General features: G+C 39.3%; 1 protein-coding gene across 2 annotated transcripts in view; it reads right to left on the reverse strand.

The window, feature by feature from the left end:
• tnpo3 (transportin 3) overlaps positions 1–20,508 on the reverse strand; it is a 162,151-nt gene that overhangs the window by 26,984 nt on the left and 114,659 nt on the right. Inside the window, exons 10-15 of one of the 2 annotated variants that reach the window (XM_028814714.2) lie at positions 16,375–16,466; positions 16,142–16,281; positions 15,774–15,965; positions 15,125–15,216; positions 5,157–5,230; positions 615–675 (exon numbers count right to left, since the gene is read on the reverse strand). In XM_028814714.2, coding sequence (XP_028670547.1) covers positions 615–675; positions 5,157–5,230; positions 15,125–15,216; positions 15,774–15,965; positions 16,142–16,281; positions 16,375–16,466 — 651 coding nt within the window. Of the gene's footprint in view, positions 1–614; positions 676–5,156; positions 5,234–15,124; positions 15,217–15,773; positions 15,966–16,141; positions 16,282–16,374; positions 16,467–20,508 lie in introns of both variants that reach the window. The other variant, XM_028814708.2, reaches the window with a different exon arrangement.

A 20,508-nucleotide genomic window follows, 5' to 3' on the forward strand; every position in this document is an offset into this window, starting at 1 on the left:
TACTAATCATTTCAAAAGATACAGGTAAAAAAAGACAACAGCAAAGTCATAAAGTGCTAAGTATGTCTAAAAATTACAGATAATCAAAAATGATATTGCTTTATATTATTTGCATAAGTCTCTCACAAAAACAGATGTGTATGAGAGATATACTGCAAGTGACTAGGAAACAGTCTAGACTTTTTATACAGTATATCCTAACACATAAGTGCCTTTTATGATGTCTCAGCATATTGTCTGTAGTGTAGATAAAGCCTGCATATATTACCTTCCTGCATTTCTGCAACGCTCAGTAATTAGGCTGACACATTTAGGACCAAGGGGTTGCTGATAAGAACTTCATTGTTGTATTTTTAAGAGCAACCAGTATCAAAAGATACTTTAAAAAGTAAACAAAACCGATAAAGAAAACCAAGACACATTTCAAATGTTTGTAAATAGTAATGTTAAATTTCTATAAGGCAACATATAAATTAAAAATCATATGCAGAGAAGTTCACAAATACACTGACTTAATATGGTTATCAGATCCATCATGCAAATATTTATAATAATAAAAAATAGAAAAAAAGAGGTTTGTTTCTAAATAAACTTTGAGGAAAAAATAAAGGTACCTCCTGAATAACTTTTTGACAAGGATGCGTCTGTCCATTTTCTACAATAGGATTTGTATGCCTGAAATGTTGGCAAAAATGACTGACATTAGTAAACTCTGAGCTTTGACACTCACAAACTAGTATATTTCTAAGAGTATAGATAGCACTTAATATTTATCTGAATTTATAAAAATAAACATATCAACTATCATTATTTGTTTATAAATCTCTGTAGCTAAAGCTCCAAAAACAGAATAATAGCAACCATGCATTTCTGCTTTCGTACTAATTCCATATTATGGTATTACCCAAGTAACTTAGAGACACATTTTTGTGTATGACTATTGAGTCATTATGAAAGCCATGTCATTCACAAAAAATAAAGCTGTAAGAAACAAATAAGGAATCTGCTAGGCTTTTCTTTTAGTATTTAATTTAGCATTTTGCTCTAGTTTACAGCCTTTTATTATACTGCTTTGTGTATCCAGTATTTGTTTTAGTGTTCTATTCAGGAAACATTTGTATCCAATGTAACATACTCCTGCTCTTTCTTTCTGGGACTCTGTAAAGCATCTTGAGTGTGGGAAAGGAACTCTATAAATAAAATTTACTATTACTATTATTTATAAGGAATAACCCAAAAGAGATGCCCAGATAAAGATTTAAAAAAGTAGGGATATGCTACTTGAATCTGATCCAATGGAATAACTGAACAAATTCCACTTTTGTTTACACTAAAAGTTAGACAGTTTAAGACTACATTATTAAATCTTAATGTTTCACGTAATTTTTTTAAACTTATTGTAAAAGAAATCAAACATTAACTAATATTTTATTTGAATGTCATGTGCATACACAGTTTATTCAGAAAGTCTGAGACCCCCTTCACATTTTGTTATATTATATATTATTTAGCCTTATGCTAAAAAAATTACATTTTTTTCCTCCTCAAGCAACACTCAATATTCCAGAATGACCAATTAAAACAGGATTTTAGACATTTTTGCAAATTTTTTAAATAAAAAAACTTGAAACATCACATTGACACATGCATTCAGACCCTTAGCCTTGACACTTTAGATTTGGCTCAGGTTCATCCCATTTTATTATTTATTGTTGAAATGTTTCAACACCTTGTTTGGTGTCCACTTATGGTAATTTCAATTGATTGGGCATGATAAGGAAAGGCACACACCTGGCTATAAAAGGCACCACAGCTGACAATGTATATCAGAGAAAAAACAGAGCAATGAGGTCAAAAGAATCCTCTCTAGTGCTTAGAGACAGGATTATGGCGAGGCAGAGATATGAAGAAGATAAAAAAAAAAATGCTGGCAGCATTGAAGGCTCCCAAGAGCACAGTGACCTCTATAATTCTTAAATGAAATAAGTCTGGAAAAACTAGGGCTCTACCTAGAGATGGCCTTATGGCCAAACTGAGCGAGATGGCCTTATGGCCAAACTGAGCGAGATGGCCTTATGGCCAAACTGAGCAATCAGGTAGAAAGTGCTTGCTAAGATAGGTGAACAGGGTAATGAAGATAACACATGCTAAAAGCATGTACAAGCCTGGACTTGAGTCCAATCAGGCACTTCTGGAGAGACCTGAAAAAAAAGCTGTCCACCAATGTTCTCCTTCTAACCTGACACAACTCGAGAGGATCTGTAGGAATTCTCCAAATTCAGTTGTGCAAAGCTTTTCGCATGATACTCGAGAAGACCCCAGGCTATAACTGGTGCCAAAACTGCATCAACAGAGTAGCGAGTAAAGGCTCTGAGCACTTATGTCAAAGTGATATTTCAGCATTTTATTTGTAATAAATTTGCAAAAAATGAATTAAAATCTTGTTTTCATTTTGTCATTCTGGGATATTAAGTGTTGCTTGATGAGGTTAAATAATGATTTTAAAAGATATCAACACAAAGGTGCAATATAAAATTGAAGGGGTCCGAATACGTTGTGAATACACTGTATATAAACAAAAGCAGTTCATCAACTACCAAATATTTCATATTAAATGTTAATCTTCGATTGCAAGTAAAAACTATCCAGGGCAACAAGTACATGGTATTAGCAAAGAATTGGGTTTGTTATAATTTTATTATCCATTATTGATTTTTGCTGCTTTAGACACAATTTTTCTGTTCATCTGTTATGGTTAATTTGAAAGCTTAAACCTCAATAAAAATGACCATACACATGTTTGTTATAAAAATTGTAGCTTAATAAAAACAGATACTTTTTTTGCCTAATGTTATGTGCACTTTGCCACTATTTTGCAGCTTCAGCGTTTTGTTGGTTGGTTGCTGGGACATGCTGCACTGCTGCCTCCCAGGAGGCATTACACACCAGATCATGTACGTATAAAACCCACTGTGCACTAAAGCTCTTTGTTCAAGATAACATATTAAAACCTTGAACATGCTTAGTCTTGTGCTCTTAGTTTTTACTTTTCTGGTTAATGATTCACAGCATTCTACTTGATTGGGGTCACAGTTTAGTGTCTCGGTTCTGGGGACATTGTTTATGGTTTTGCCCTTTAGGTTTGATATCAGTGTTTCTGAACTTTTAGATATCAACTATGATCGCAGTTTCCATACCTGTGCAATTGCTCACAATCTACAACGGCAGCAGAGATTTAAAAAGCAGGTGGACCTGGTCTATACTGTTGTCCAGCCATGCCTCACTGGATAATCACAACTGGCTTAACACTGTTAATGCATTGTTTATCACACAAAATTATTTAGCTTTTATGCACTTGTCAAGACGTGGCAAAAAGTGTAAAAACATCATGGAATACCTATGGCAGGCGTTCTGTTATGCTCTGCATCCCTTTTCTTTAAGGACTTTTTATTTCAACTCTTTCCTTTGTATACATCTAAAACTTCATTACATTTGAGGCCAAAATTACACACCAAGAAGGGTAAAATCTGGTACTCAAATGGTGGCAAACACAGTAATTGTAAATATATCAAATGTTCTCTGACCTTAAGTATACCCCTTGATGCCTCCGTTTGCCAATTTTACATTTTCTTGCAAATTTCGTTTTTAACTCATTTTTTTGTTCACATTAGATTAAATTCACTACAGTAATTTGTAAAACATTTAAAGATTTCCATTGCTCCACTTTATATAAATTAGCATAAATATTTCTGAAAGTTCTCATTAGTGGTAGGGTAAGCAAATAAAGTATTTAATAATAAAAACATTGTCATTCAAAGCACTCCATTTGTGAACTGTGTAGAAGACAGGACTCCATTTCTTGCTGTGTGAAGAAGCCATTTAAATGCCACACTCTGTGAGTCTTTTGCAAGAAAACAACCAGAAACAAAGTATTTACCTAGAAATTTGTAAAATATAATACATTAATAAGAACAATTTATAAACACTGCCCAGTTTCTTTGAGATCATCAGCCACCAGCAAGTACCAGATAGCCATCATGTTTCAAGTGTTTGCCCAAATCATGGCTGTCCTTATTAATCATCAGGATTGACCGAAAAAAGTAATTGCAACAGTCGACTTGAGAGCTACACACACATTTAAACTGGTGGATGTAGTAGGAATAGTGTTCTGATATAGCCACATGACACTACATGGCACCTTCTCTTGTAACTAACTAGTCCAAACAAGCAGATCTACAACTCAGAAAATTAAATGAATAAACTGTACAAACAAAGTGACCAAGGAACTGAAAATTGCTTCCAAGGAGATCACCAAGAATAAAATAAAAAATACAACACTTACAGAATGCCTAACTTGTAAAATTATATTGGATGTCAGATATTAATGTTCCATTTTTAACATTTTTTTAAAGCATATAAAATGAACAAAGAAATAAAGCAAAACACTACAACAGCACATCACAAGGAGAGTTGCCTATTATAACCAGTGCAAACTGGATAAGAAACAAGTTGCGAGTAATTTTTAAAATATATTTGTACTTGAGTATAGTAAATGCTATAGATGGAATATGGACAATATCTAGCTTGGACTGTTACAACCTTTGAGGACTATCAGGCAGCATTTTACAAAAGAACTCCTTTACTAAAGTTAATTCTTAATAAGCTGTACTTCTTAAATAAAACTTCTGAATTTTCTTTCTATAACAATTAGGTAGAATTACTTACTAGAACTACTGGATAAAAAAGCATTAGGCAGAGTACAAAACAGGATAAAACAAGCACAGATAAAGGAGAAACAGAGTATCAGTAACAACCATGATTATTCAACACTTCTAAACTTTCTGGAACTGTAATGCTATTACAGTAGTTTCCATAAAAGTCAAACATAAATAAAGCAAAACAATGTTAACAGTTAACATGAAAAGAAAGTGACAATGCCCTACAAATTGTAGAATTACAGAGATTTTGTAAATTAGAATTTTTTTTTTTTGTTTACTTTAACAGTGTGAATGTATCCAGATTCAATTTAAAAATTACAATGATAAGGCACAGAACAAAAGTTTTGTTTATGAACTTCTTTGACTAGTGAATTAAATGAATGTAAAACAATTTTTTCAGGGACAAAAAAAAAATATCTGAAGGGATTAGTGATTTACCTGAAAATGACTGCTAATCTGTCAAGCCATAAAGTAGGATCGGAGGATTTTCCATTACAGGGCTGCTGAGAAAGCTGCTACAAGGAAAAAAGATGTAGATGCAGAAAACAGTTATAGATACATAAAATATCACATATGTTTATCACATGAAATAAACTTAACTAAATAGATACAGAACAAATCAGAAAACAATATATATCAGTCTATCCATGCTCTGAACCTACAACTTTGAGGTGACACTACATTCAAACATAGGCCTATGCACTTAGGTACTTAAAACTAATACAAACCATAGGCTAATACAATTTTACTAATAGTGCTGAGAGAAATTAATAAGTTAATAAATAACAATGTCCTTATCTTTCTGCCACCTACAACCCTGTTATTGGAGCTTGTGTAAAATTTGATGTTCCCCTTGGAACAAATGAAATATAATCTAAACATACACCCAACAAATGTTTCACATGGACAAAGTACTTCATGATAGCCAAGTTGCAAATATGACGGCAATCAACAAAGCAGGACACATAATGTATCCCAGTAATTACATAGCAATAAGCCTTACTTCAATACTATGCAAAACAAGGAAGGTAAAAAAAAAATGATGTGAAATAACATGTTATGAGCCTGATGCAATTTTCTTAGCAAGTTTTACATAACTGACAGACAGAAATAACATCAAAAATATAAGGGTTATGACAGGTTTTTATTATGTAAGCAAGACTTTTATGAAGTAATGTTTTGTTTGTGCTCAAAGCAATAACTGAGCTGTGTTGCATATTATAAGCAACCAATCATCTCATGTTTCTTACGGCTAACCGCCAATTCCTCTCTGAGTAAAAAGGCCCTAGACGTATAGCTTGAGTCTGAAGGGATCCCAGTTCCAGTGCACACCTCTAATGCGTATATTAATTCCTAAGTGACATAAGTTACAATGATATAAATTAATAATTACCAATCAATCATAACAGTAGTGTCTCCTATAAACAATATGGACAGAAACCTAGCATATACTAGAGCTAGAGGCAGAGTCACATTTTTTTTTTTTTTTAATTTCCAGAGTTGGAGGCATTGTTGAACACCAAAAATCTTGCTTACCATGCCACCCAAAAAATGTACTTTTTAACAGATACAATTTCCTAAATAATAGGTTTGGGTCCTCCAATGATGAATCAAAACTTTGGACAACGTTTTCCCTTGCCCGGACGCAGGTCACCAGGGCCCCTCTGGAGCCAGGCCTGGAGGTGGGGCTCGATGGTGAGCACCTAGTGGCCGGGCCTGCACCCATGTGGCTGGGCCGGGCACAGCCCAAAGAGGTAACGTGGGTCCCCCTTCCCATGGGCTCACCACCTATGGGAGGGGCCAAGGAGGTCTGGTGCAGTGTGAGTTGGGTGGTGGCCGAACGCAGGGACCTTGGCGGTCCGATCCTCGGCTACAGAAACTGGCTCTTGGGACGTGGAATGTCACCTCTCTGAAGGGGAAGGAGACTGAGCTAGTGCGCGAGGTCGAGAGGTTCCGGGTAGATATAGTCGGACTCACCTCGACGCACAGCTTGGACTCTGGAACCAATCTCCTTGAGAGAGGCTGGACTCTCTACCACTTTGGAGTTGCCACCGGTGAGAGGTGCCGAGCGGGAGTGGGCATACTTATTGCCCCCCGACTTGGAGCCTGTTCATTGGGGTTTACCCCGGTGGACCAGAGGGTAGCCTCTCTCCGCCTTCGGGTGGGGGGATGGGTCCTAACTGTTGTTTGTGCATATGCGCCAAATGGCAGTTTGGAGTACCCACCCTTTTTGGAGTCCTTGGAGGGGGTGCTGGAGGGCATACCTTCTGGGGACTCCCTTGTTCTGCTGGGAGACTTCAATGCTCACATGGGCAATGACAGTGAGACCTGGAAGGGCGTGATTGGGAGGAATGGCCCCCCCGATCTGACCCCGAGTGGCGTTTTGTTATTGGACTTCTGTGCTCATCACGGATTGTCCATAACGAACACCATGTTCAAGCATAGGGGTGTTCATGTGCACTTGGCACCAGGACACCCTGGCCTCAGTTCGATGATCGACTTTGTGGTCGTGTCGTCGGACCTGTGGCCACTTGTCTTGGACACTCGGGTGAAGAGAGGGGCGAAGCTGTCAACTGATCACCACCTGGTGGTGAGTTGGCTTCGATGGTGGGGGAGGATGCCGGTCAGGCCTGGTAGGCCCAAACGTGTTGTGAGGGTCTGCTGGGAACGTCTGGCAGAGTCCCCTATCAGAAGTAGCTTCAACTCCCACCTCCGGCAGAACTTCGACCACGTCCCAAGGGAGGTGGGGGACATTGAGTCCGAATGGGCCATGTTCCGTGCCTCTATTGTAGAGGAGGCTGAATGGAGCTGTGGCCGTAAGGTGGTCGGTGCCTGTCGAGGTGGCAATCCCTGAACCCGTTGGTGGACACCGGTTGTGAGGGATGCCGTCAAGCTGAAGAAAGAGTCCTACAGGACCTTTTTGTCCTGTGGGACTCTGGAGGCAGCTGATAGGTACCGGCAGGCCAAGCGGAATGCAGCTTTGGTGTTGCGGAGGCAAAAACTCTGGCGTGGGAGGAGTTTGGGGAGGCCATGGAGAACGACTTTCGGACGGCTTCGAGGAGATTCTGGTCCACCATCTGGCGTCTCAGGAGGGGGAAGCAGTGCAGTGTCAACACTGTATATGGTGGGGATGGTGCACTGCTGACCTCGACTCGGGACGTTGTGGGTCGGTGGGGGCAGTACTTCGAAGACCTCCTCAATCTCACTAACATGCCTTCCAATGAGGAAGCAGAGCCTGTGGACTCGGAGGTGGGCTCCCCCATCTCTGGGACTGAGGTCACCGAAGTGGTCAAAAAACTCCTTGGTGGCAGGGCCCAGGGGGTGGATGAGATACGCCCGGAGTTCCTCAAGGCTCTGGATGTTGTAGGACTGTCTTGGTTAACACGCCTCTGCAACATCGCATGGACATCAGGGACAGTGCCTCTGGATTGGCAGACTGGAGTGGTGGTCCCCCTCTTTAAGAAAGGGGACCGGAGGGTGTGTTCCAACTACAGAGGGATCACACTCCTCAGCCTCCCTGGAAAAGTCTATTTGGGGGTCCTGGAGAGGAGGGTCTGTTGGATAGTCGAACCTCGGATTCAGGAGGAACAGTGTGGTTTTCGTCCTGGTCGTGGAACAGTGGACCAGCTCTACACCCTTAGCAGGGTCCTGGAGGGTGCATGGGAGTTTGCACAACCAGTCTATATGTGTTTTGTGGACTTGGAAAAGGCGTTCGACCGTGCCCCTCGGGGAATCCTGTGGGGAGTACTCTGAGAGTATGGGGTACCGGACCCCCTGGTAAGGGCTGTTCGGTCCCTGTACGATCGGTGTCAGAGCTTGGTCCACATTGCAGGCAGTAAGTCGAACCCATTTCCACTGAGAGTTGGACTCCGCCAGGGCTGCCCTTTGTCACCGATTCTGTTCATAACATTTATGGACAGAATTTCTAGGTGCAGCCAGGGCGTTGAAGGGGTTTGGTTTGGTGGACTCAGGATTGGGTCACTGCTTCTTGCAGATGATGTTGTCCTGTTTGCTTCATCAGGCCATGATCTTCAGCTCTCTCTGGATCGGTTCGCAGCTGAGTGTGAAGCGGCTGGGATGGGAATCAGCACCTCCAAATCCGAGACCATGGTCACTGGCCGAAAAAGGGTGGAATGCCCTCTCAGGGTTGGGAGTGAGATCCTGCCCCAAGTGGAGGAGTTCAAGTATCTCGGGATCTTGTTCACGAATGAGGGAAGAATAGAGCGTGAGATCGACAGGCGGATCGGTGCGGCATCCGCAGTGATGCGGGCTCTGCATCAGTCTGTCGTGGTGAAAAAGGAGCTGAGCCGCAAGGCAAAGCTCTCAATTTACCGGTCGATCTATGTTCCTACCCTCACCTATGGTCATGAGCTATGGGTAGTGACCAAAAGAACGAGATTGCGAATACAAGCGGCTGAAATGGGTTTCCTCCGTAGGGTGTCTGGGCTTTTCCTTAAAGACAGGGTGAGAAGCTCAGTCATCCAGGAGGGACTCAGAGTAGAGCCGCTGCTCCTCCGGATCGAGTGGAGTCAGATGAGGTGGCTCGAGCATCTGATCAGGATGCCTCCTGGATGCCTCCCTGGTGAGGTGTTCCGGGCACGTCTAACTAGGAGGAGGCCCCGGGGAAGACCCAGGACATGCTGGAGGGACTATGTCTCTCGGCTGGCCTGGGAACGCCTTAGGATTCTTCCGGAAGAACTAGAAGAAGTGGCCGGGGAGAGGGAAGTCTGGGCATCTCTGCTCAAGCTGCTGCCCCCGCGACCCGATCTCGGATAAGCGGAAGAGGATGGACGGATGGATGGAATAGGTTTGGGTGAAAACAAAACAAACAAACAAAAGAAACTCCACTAATTAATATTTCCTGTAATGTGACCTGTTGTGAAAGAATGTTCAGGGTTAAGAAGAGATTATTTTTGTGAGAGATTCCCCAGTGTTCAAAGAATTAGAACACCATTGACAAGAACAGACCACCCTAATAAGTCTGCCCATCAATTGACCTAGATTGCCTAAAATAAAGTTGTGAATAGAAGGTCACTATAGTATTATTCTGTACCATATTACTTTGTAATGTATTCAATGTGTCTCTGGTTTTTGCATGAATACTGTGTACCTGTGTTCTTGTTGCAGAATTTATTTTAAAGTATACAAATTCACTTCATAATTTAAAAAGTTCAATCATGAAACTTCTACATCTCTGTTTGCTCAAACTGAACACGTTCAACTCCTTTAGTCTCTCCTCATAGCTCATAACTCAGTCCCAGAATCAGCCTAGTTTATCTTCTCTGAGCTGCTCTTGTACGGCTTTGTCTTTTTTTATAACATGGAGACCAAAACTGTACACAATAATCAAGGAGAGAACTTCACTACTACACATAATTTTCCTTGACTTGTACTCCACATATCATGATATACAGTTAGGTCCATAAATATTTGGACAGAGACAACTTTTTTCTAATTTTGGTTCTGTACATTACCACAATGAATTTTAAAAGAAACAACTCAGATGCAGTTGAAGTGCAGACTTTCAGCTTTAATTCAGTGGGGTGAACAAAACGATTGCATAAAAATGTGAGGCAACTAAAGCATTTTTTAACACAATCCCTTCATTTCAGGGGCTCAAAAGTAATTGGACAATTGACTCAAAGGCTATTTCATGGGCAGGTGTGGGCAAGTCCGTCATTATGTCATTATCAATTAAGCAGATAAAAGGCCTGGAGTTGATTTGATGTGTGGTGCTTGCATGTGGAAGATTTTGCTGTGAACAGACAACATGCAGTCAAAGGAGCTCTCCATGCAGGTGAAAGAAGCCATCCTTAAGCTGCGAAATCAGAAAAAACCCATCTGAGAAATTGCTACAATATTACGAGTGGCAAAATCTACAGTTTGGTACATCCTGAGAAAGAAAGCAAGCACTGGTGAACTCAGCAATGCAAAAAGACCTGGACGTTCATGGAAGACAACAGTGGTGGATGATCTTAGAATAATTTCCATGGTGAAGAGAAACCCCTTCACAACAGCCAACCAGCCAAACAACACTCTCCAGGGGGTAGGTGTATCGATATCCAAGTCTACCATAAAGAGAAGACTGCATGAAAGTAAATACAGAGGGTACACTGCAAGGTACAAGCCACTCATAAGCCTCAAGAATAGAAAGGCTAGATTGGACTTTGCTAAAGAACATCTAAAAAAGCCAGCACAGTTCTGGAAAAACATTCTTTGGACAGATGAAACCAAGATCAACCTCTACCAGAATGATGTCAAGAAAAATGTATGGAGAAGGCGTGGAACAGCTCATTATCCAAAGCATACCACATCATCTGTAAAACACGGTGGAGGCAGTGTGATGGCTTGGGCGTGCATGGCTGCCAGTGGCACTGGGACACTAGTGTTTATTGATGATGTGACACAGGACAGAAGCAGCCGAATTAATTCTGAGGTGTTCAGAGACATACTGTCTGCTCAAATCCAGCTAAATGCAGTCAAATTGATTGGGCGGCGTTTCATGATACAGATGGACAATGACCCAAAACATACAGCCAAAGCAACCCAGGAGTTTAACCCCTTCACCGCCCTCTGCCGGATATATCCGGCACCGTTGTTTTAATGCTAACGCCATACTGCCGGAATTATCCGGCACATTTGCCTGTGGTTATATGAATGCCTGGCAAGTAGTATAACTGACGGTTTGGCGTGGGTATTATTACTACGTTGTATTTCGACAAGTCTGTGGTTGTTTTGGCCGGTCATGTGACGTGATTCGCATGTAACAGCTGTGAATATGGCGAAACGTAAACTGACTTCAAGTGAGGCTTTGCAGGCGATTTTGGACAGTTCTGATCATGATTGTAGCAGTTCTGAAGAAGATTTTAGTGACAGTGATGAGCAGCAACGTGCGCTGCATGATATTGTGAATGAAGACGCATCGGATGACGGCGCTGAGTGGGTGTATCCCCAGCATCTCAGCTGGGCTGCTGCCCGAGGTGAACTACCTTTTCTGCATTCGTTTGAGGGAACGTGTGGCTTTATTGTTGATGTAAACAATTACACTGCTGAGCAGTTTTATGAGCTGTTTGTGTCACCTGATTTGATTAGACATTTTGTTCATCAGACAAATCTGTATGCAGCACAGTTTATTGAGAAAAATCCCAATTTACCTCCACATTCCCATGTTCGTGTTTGGTTTGACACTGATGAAAACGAAATGAAAAAATTCATTGGGATTTTGATGTTGATGGGAATAATCAGAAAACCAGATATTGAGATGTACTGGTCTACAGATCCTATGTATGCAACACCTATTTTTGCAGCTGTCATGACACGTAACCGATTCTCTTTGCTGCTGAAATTCTTTCATTTGAATGACAACAGAAACGAGCCAGATAAGAAAGATCCAAACCGCGACCACTTGTTCAAGCTACGTCCTTTGATTGATCATTTATTTGAAGCATTTCAGTTGCCCTACATGCCAGGACCGTCAGTTGCAGTTGATGAAAGTTTATTGTCGTGGAAGGGCCGCTTACAGTTTCGACAGTATCTACCATTGAAAAGGGCACGGTTTGGTATCAAGATGTTTTGCTTAGCTGAGAATTCAGGTTACATTTATAGATTTCGTGTATACACTGGCAACTTGCACAACATTTAGTGGTCAATACTGCTTGAATAAATGTAAAAAATGTAAAAAAAATGTAAAAAAGTAAAAAAACAAAAATTGTTCAGATTTCGCCTGGCGTGGGGAATATTTAGGGAGTTGGCGGTTAAAGGGTTAATAAAGCAAAGAAGAGGAAAATTATTGAATGGCCAAGTCAGTCACCTGATCTTAACCTAATTGAGCATGCATTTCACTTGTTGAAGACTAAACTTCAGACAGAAAGGCCCATAAACAAACAGCAACTGAAAGCCGCTGCAATAAAGGCCTGGCAGAGCATTAAAAAGGAGGAAACCCAGCATCTGGTGATGTCCATGAGTTCAAGAATTCAGGCTGTCATTGCCAGCAAAGAGTTTTCAACCAAGTATTAGAAATGAACATTTTTTTTCCCGTTAATTGAGTTCACCAGTGCTTGCTTTCTTTCTCAGGATGTACCAAACTGTAGATTTTGCCACTTGTAATATTGTAGCAATTTCTCAGATGGGTTTTTTCTGTTTTTGCAACATAAGGATGGCTTCCTTCACCTGCATGGAGAGCTCCTTTGACAGCATGTTGTCTGTTCACAGCAAAATCTTCCACATGCAAGCACCACACATCAGATCAACTCCAGGCCTTTTATCTACTTAATTGATAATGACATAACGACGGACTTGCCCACACCTGCCCATGAAATAGCCTTTGAGTCAATTGTCCAATTACTTTTGAGCCTCTGAAACGAAGGGATTGTGTTAAAAAAATGCTTTAGTTGCCTCACATTTTTATGCAACCAAAATTAGAAAAAAGTTGTATCTGTCCAAAAATTTATGGACCTAACTGTATACAGTGGAACCTCGGTTCACGAATGTCTCGGTACACGTACAACTCGGTTTATGACCAAAAAGTTCGCCAAACTTTTGCCTCGGTTCACGACCACACACTCGGTATACGAACAAGCCAGGTTCCCTTTCGGTTTGTACATGTTCAGTCTCTCCCTGTGCATTTCCTGTGCAGCGAGCAAGAGAGAGAGCGCGACACACACACACACACACACGCACGCACGCACGCGCACACACACACACAGAGGCAGTGCGAGAGAAATAGGCACACACACAGGCAGCGCGAGACAGAGAGAGCCGTGCACACACACAGGAGCATGTGCGAGAGAGGCGCGCGCGCACACACACACAGGAGCGCTCTAGAGAGACACACACACAGGCGCTCCAGGCTCGCAAAAGAGAGACACACGCATGCACACACACACAGGCGCTGGAGACAGAGGCGCGCACACACACAGGAGCGCGCTAGAGATTCACACACACAAGCGCTCCAGGCTCACAAAAGAGAGACGCAGGCACACACACACAGGCGCGGGAGAGAGAGGCGCGCGCGCTAGAGAGACACACACACACAGGCGTTCCAGGCTCGCAAAAGAGAGACGCACGTGCACACACACACAGGCGCGAGAGAGAGAGCAAGGGAGGGATGCATAAAGTAGAGAAGGCTTGTTTTTTTTTCAGTTCTATTTACAGTGATCGGTTCGTAGCCTGCATTGTTGCAATGTTACTTTTCTTGGTGGTTTATTAAATTATGGATTTTTCAAATGTTCATTTTTTTCCCTGTGCTTAAAACTCATTAAAAAAAAAGCGTTTTTAACGAGCGGTTCCTTGCGCTATAGTGCGAACTATTGCAGTGTTAGTTTTCTCTGTTGTTCAAGGTTTTCTCATTGTTATTCAATGTTTTTACATTTAGTTTACCATTACGCTGTGCATTCTATGGTATAGTTAACTATATTTGTGCTTAAAAACTAAAAAATATATATATTTACATACAGTTCGTACGGTCTGGAACGGATTAATTGTACTTGCATACAATCCTATGGGAGAAATTGCTTCGGTTCACGACCAACTCGGTTTACGACCAGAGTTTTGGAACGAATTATGGTCGTGAACCGAGGTTCCACTGTATAACCTAATGTTCTTTTAGCTTTCGTGATCGCTTCTTTATACTGTCTTGTTGTAGATACTGATGAATTCATTATGAATCATCGGTCCTTCTCATAAGGTGTTCTTTCTAGTCTCAAACCTACTATTGTGTATTCAAATCTAACATTTCTACTTGTAATATTTTTTTATTACATTAAATTCCACCTGGCTCAAATCTGTCTAAGCCTGTATGCTGTAGAATTCTCTCTATAACAATTTAGCCTATAGAACATTATCTGCCCTTCCACCTAGCTTGGTATCATCTGAAAACCTAACTAGCTTATAGCTTTTATTTTTATCCTCAGCACTGATCCTTGAGGGACACCACTTTTAACATCACCTAATTCTGAAAACGTTCCCCTCACCCCTTTAATTACTGTGTTTGAGCCACACTGTGGCTTGAATTACCACTTCTATTAGTTTGAACATACTGCTTCTTGAATTTTCACTTCATTTAGTTTGAAAACAATGTGCCTCGAATTTTCACTTTTTTTAGTTTCAATACACTACACCTTGAACTCCCATTTATTTTAGTTTGAATTTACAAAACGGATTTCAAAAATGTATAACTTAGTAAACTAATAAAAAAACAAAAAATAAAAACAGAAATGTGTATAACCAGCTAACAGTTATCCCAAGATATTATAGGTTTTTGAAGATTTGTGTAAAATGTCAGTCAGTGGCGTTTGGTTTTATCTGAAATCTACCCTATTGCAGATTTTAAACACAGCATGTGTTTTTATATAAACATAATTCTTATGTCATAATAAGGCATTGAAAGTGTATTAAACAGCACTTACCTTTTTAAGGGCTATAACTTGTACTGCACACAAGTCACTTAAGCATTCAGCTATCTTCTCTAGAGGAAGCCGAGCTAAAACTAACGCTGTGCCTAAAACAGATATAATATTGAAGGTATTTCATCAATAATGATTAAAGTTAACTTATCTAAACTAATGCAATACAAACATAACTGCTTTGGCAAAGAATACGCAACTGTCATTCATTCCTTCATTTATTTTCTGAATTTTCCGTGTAGGGCTGTGGGAGGCAGAAACCTATTCCAACAGTAGTGAACACGAGTTTCAGACTAACCCTTTTTGAGATCCACATTCACACTCACATCTACACTAACTCCAATAAATAAACTTTAAGAGTCACACTGCGGAATACAGTATCTTTACGTTATTGCCAGAATGTGATTTTCATGCAATTTCACTTGGTGACACCAAATCAAATAAAACAATAGAAAAATATAGCAGAAGGACAACTGTAATCATAATCCCTTGCAGCCCTGAAACACTAATTTAACAAAAACACATTTTAGAAAACATATTCACCAAATTAGTGTGGAAGAATTTCACAGATTGTGAGTAAGTACCGATATAAAATCTGATAGTGAACTTCACATCTAAAGTTAAGACATTTATCAGTAAGTTTGACATATACCTTTAAGAAGTCCTACAGCTGCCTCAGGAGACAGTGCAAATGAGTCGAGGGAACGAGCAATATCCAAAAGCCCCTGAAAGTGTTGAGCCATGTGATCTCGGCACACAGAGCAGATATTATGGATTGCTTTAGCAGCTACTGATGCCAGGGGTTTCTCCCTCAACCCCTTCATCAAATAATTTAGCACTGGATCTGCAATAGATTTCCAAAAAAAAAAAAAAAAAGTGAGAAGGCTAATCATAAGGAAACAAATTTAAAATGAAGAATTACAAAAAAAAAAGATATCTGTTAAGTCCGCTCTCCATTGATAAAATGTACCAGAACAAAACAAAAATCTTTCAAAAATGCAAATCCAAAAATGTGAATACCTAAAAAATGAGGATTCCTGTCAACAACTTCACTCATCTCGCCAACTAACTCAATGCTGGTATATCTGACAGCAATATGTACCGTCTGCGGGAGCTGAACTACTGCCTCCAGGACTTCTGTTAAAGGAGGGTTATTTTCACTGTGGACATTAAAAACATTTAAATACATGAATTAAGTTTCAAAAAATTTAAATATATATATGAAATGATAAATAACAAATTAATAAACTTACGGATCTACACTTTTTGCTATTGATGCCATTATAAAAAGAACTGCTTCGGTTACTTCCCACGATGGATTTCCATCTTTTAATGTGGAATAAAGCTGAAAACAATAAACAATATCAATCAAAAACTAAATTTCACTCTACCTTATGCAAAGTATGATATCAAATCAAAATTGTATGCAGAAGAGGATAAACACTTAACATACAATAGAAAATTAACCAATATTCAAAGAGATAACACTCAAGAGGCTCAAAATAAAAAGGGCTTTACCCCCCTCCCCATCCCCGCCTAAAAAAGTCCTCCCTACGCTACCCTCAGTACTTGTTAGTCTTTTTCTTTGACATTTTTAATTGAATGAGACAATTCTTTAAACACAATTGTTATAGTTAAGCTCTCTACTCAAGCATACTGAAACACATGATATGAGCTTTTAATGAATGGTACAGGAATTAAAACACTTCTTATATATTCCCTCTAGAAAATCATCATAACCTACTTTTTGTGAAATTAAACCATGATAATGAAAATTAAACATAACTATTACATAAATGTATCTATTCCCAGGTGTGTTTACACATTACAACCTGTAATATCAAAGTGAAAATATTTTAAAAATTCAACAACAATTATTAGAATTTAATCCGCGAAACAGCTGGTTTGGATAAGTGATCAGCCCCTTAGAGTAACAATTATCAACCTACACAGGTTTAACCAATCCCCTTGTAGATCACACACCAAGCTAATTGGCCCCCAACTAGCATCAACTGAAGTATTCCTGATTACTTCAGGATAAATGGCCGTTCCTTGAAGATTCCATGGCAATCCAAACAAATCATCACGGTTGGAAAAGTTCTTTCAAGAAAGTTCCAGGATAAAGTTGTGGAAAGGCACAAATGAGCAGGAGGATATAAAAAGGTTTCTAAGGTTTTCACTATCCCTCCGATTATGTTTTAGAGCACTATTAAGAAGTGAAAAACATATAGCAACACCATCATCTTGCCCAGACTTGGCCATCAATCCAAAATGGAAACATGAGCCAGGAAAATATTGAATAGGAAAGCTACTAAGAACCCAACGACAACTTTGAAGAACTTACAAATATTCATGGCTCAGATTGGTCGGTCTATGCATGTGACAACAATCTCACAAGCTTTACACAAACTTACCTATATGGCAGGTTGGCAAAAAAAGAATACTCTTCAAAAAAAGTATCACACAGTCTTGTTTGCACTTTGGAGGAAAAAAAACACACTTGGAAGAGTCTGATGTCTAGTGGTAAAGGATTTTATGGTCAGTTGAGACCAAGAACAAACTTTTTAGACCTAATTCCAACAGCAATGTTTGGCAAAAAAAAAAAATACAATGCAACACACCACACAAAATTAAGTTTTTTCATTCAATTCAGTTTATTCTTGTGCAGTGCTCTTCACCAAGTACAGGCCCACAGCGCTGTGACAAGTTCTCAGGTAAAATACAAGCATAAATTTTACAAAGTACTAAACACAAAATTAGTACAAATATTATTTATTTTATTTATCAAATGCTTTCATCCTAGAGCGAGTACAAGAGCAATAAGGTGCAAGCATCAAAAGCAACAGAGAACAAAATCAAAAAGCTTAACTAAGACAAAAATCAGTATCTTTAACTCTTAGTCGGTAGAACGGCAGAAAATAAAGACACAGATTTGTTTAAACATACAGGAACACACTAATGAACATAAATGAACATCAACAATATCTGTCTATTAATTAACTGTTGAACAATGAAGCCTACCTACTGTGAAGCATGGTGGTGGAAACATTATTTTGTGGGGGTTTTCTCTTTAGTGGGGACTGGGGGTGGTCAGGTTTTATGGGAAAGTGCTGCCAATTCAACCCAAACTCTTGAGAAAAACCTGCGGCTCTCTGCCAGACAGTTGAAGATGGGCAGGTAGTTCACCATGCAGCACAACAATGACCTAAAACACACCACCAAAAACAATGAAATGGCTTAATAACAGCAAGGTGATGATCCTTGAGTGGCCAAGTCAGAGTCCTGACTTGAAAAAATCTGTGGATGGACTTAAAGAGAGCAGTTCATTTCTGCTAACCACAAAATATGATGGACCTCTAACAATTCTGCAAAGAGGAAAGGGTAAAACATTTCCCAATCTAGGTGCACAAAGCTGGTATAGGCATATCCAGACAGATTGATGTCTGTCATTAAAGCACAATGTAGCTAGTAAATCAAGGGACTGTCACTTTTCCAACCCTGTTGGTCTAGTTTTCATTTTTTTAATTGATTTTCAGAACTGTGGCCTTTATTCATTACTAAAATATTGCGATTCAAAATGTGTAAGTAAAGCTGAAAGAAGATTTTTTTAATGGGTTCTGATGTCAGGCTGTATGATAAAAAACTGAATATTTCAAACAGGTATGATTTCTATAGGCTCCGTATATAGTTCCCCCTATTTTAAGGATCAAAAAGTAACTGGACAAATTAATATTATCTTAAATAAACTTTTTTAAACTGTCATACTTAATACTTGGTTGCAAGTCCTTGCAGTCAATAGTAGTCTGAAGTCTACAACACACAGAGATCACCAGCCATTTAATTTTTTTTACTTGGCGATGCTCTCCTAGACCTGTTCTGCTTCCATCTTATTTCCCACTTATTTTGAGGACTTATTGTCTTTTGTCTTAAGCAGGTGAAATGCATGTTCAATTGGATTTAGTTCAGGAGATTAACTCAGCCATTCAAAAACATCTTTTGGTTATGAAGTCTAGTTGTTTCAAGAGTATGATTTGGGTTATAATCTGAGCAGATGTCTCTGTGCACTGCAGTATTCTTCCTGTTTTTACCACTAGTATATCACCAATAAATACAAGGGAACCAGTTTCAGTGGCACACCCATAAAAGACCAATGCATAACACTACCTCCACCACGTTTAGCGGAGGAGGTGGTTTTGTTAGGATCATGAGCTATCCTTTTCCTTGTTTCTCCACACATTTTTCTTTCCTAAGGCGTTGTTCCAAAACTGTATAGATTTTCTTAGTACTTCTTAGCAAAACTATAATCTTGGATTAAATTTCTTAAAGCATGCGATGATGCTCTTTTTATAGGGGCCTTGGACACAGCTACAGCTACATCCTGGGAAGTGTTTCTGATCTGACCCACAGTTGAAAAGGGATTTTTCTTTGCTATTAAAATTATTCTTATGTCATTCACTGCAGTAGTCTTCCTTGGTCTAGCAGGCTAAATGGAATTCCTGGGCTTACCAGTACACTCTTGCTATTTAATGATGTACCAAACAGTTGATTTTATCAAATCTAAAGTTTTCTAGTTCTTGGATTGTTTTATTTACGACTTTCCAGCCTCAAGGTGGTATTGACATTTCTTTGGTCCTCATGTGGAATAACATTAGCAACAGCTTCTAAATGAAAATACCACACTTAGAATCAACTGTAGGACTTTTCTCGTTAATTGTGCATGATCCGATGAAACAATAATACACATCTGGCCAAGGAACAATTATCCAGTTACTTCTGGTTCCTTAAAATAGACGAGAGTACATATAAGAAGTTCTGTAATTCCCATATCATTCACTTTTTTTTCCCCTAAAAGCTTGCATTATTAGCTTAATTTCAATATCAGTATGCTTGGGTAGACAGCCACTCTGCTAATGATATCACTGTCCAAAAACTTATAATTCACTGTATTTTGCACTGTGAAACTGCACAGCTACAGTTCCATGTTAAAGTTTGGACAATTGCATATTTTGTTGATATTTGAAGTAAAAGATACTAAATACCACTTCAATAACAATAATGCCATTTTTATGAAAATATTTATGCACAGTTGTGATTTATTTGATGAACTGAAAAAAATGTAAAAAAAAAAAGTAAAAGAGTAAATGTGACAATAGCAAAGGCTTGGACACCATTTCAGTTGTACAGTCTCAGAACTGTGTAAATTTTTTCTGACCGTTTTACAAATATCTTGTTGTATAATGAACCTTTTTCTACTACTGTCCTTCAATGTAGTCATGTTAAAAACATTTTTTTTTTTTTTTTAAATCAACTTACTGTTTTGAAGTCGTAGTTTGTATGGGGCTTGATGTTAGTTAATAACCCAAACTAAGTTTTTGTGTGACTATACA

The sequence above is a fragment of the Erpetoichthys calabaricus genome, chromosome 1 (assembly GCF_900747795.2).
Source record: "Erpetoichthys calabaricus chromosome 1, fErpCal1.3, whole genome shotgun sequence".
NCBI lineage: Eukaryota > Metazoa > Chordata > Cladistia > Polypteriformes > Polypteridae > Erpetoichthys > Erpetoichthys calabaricus.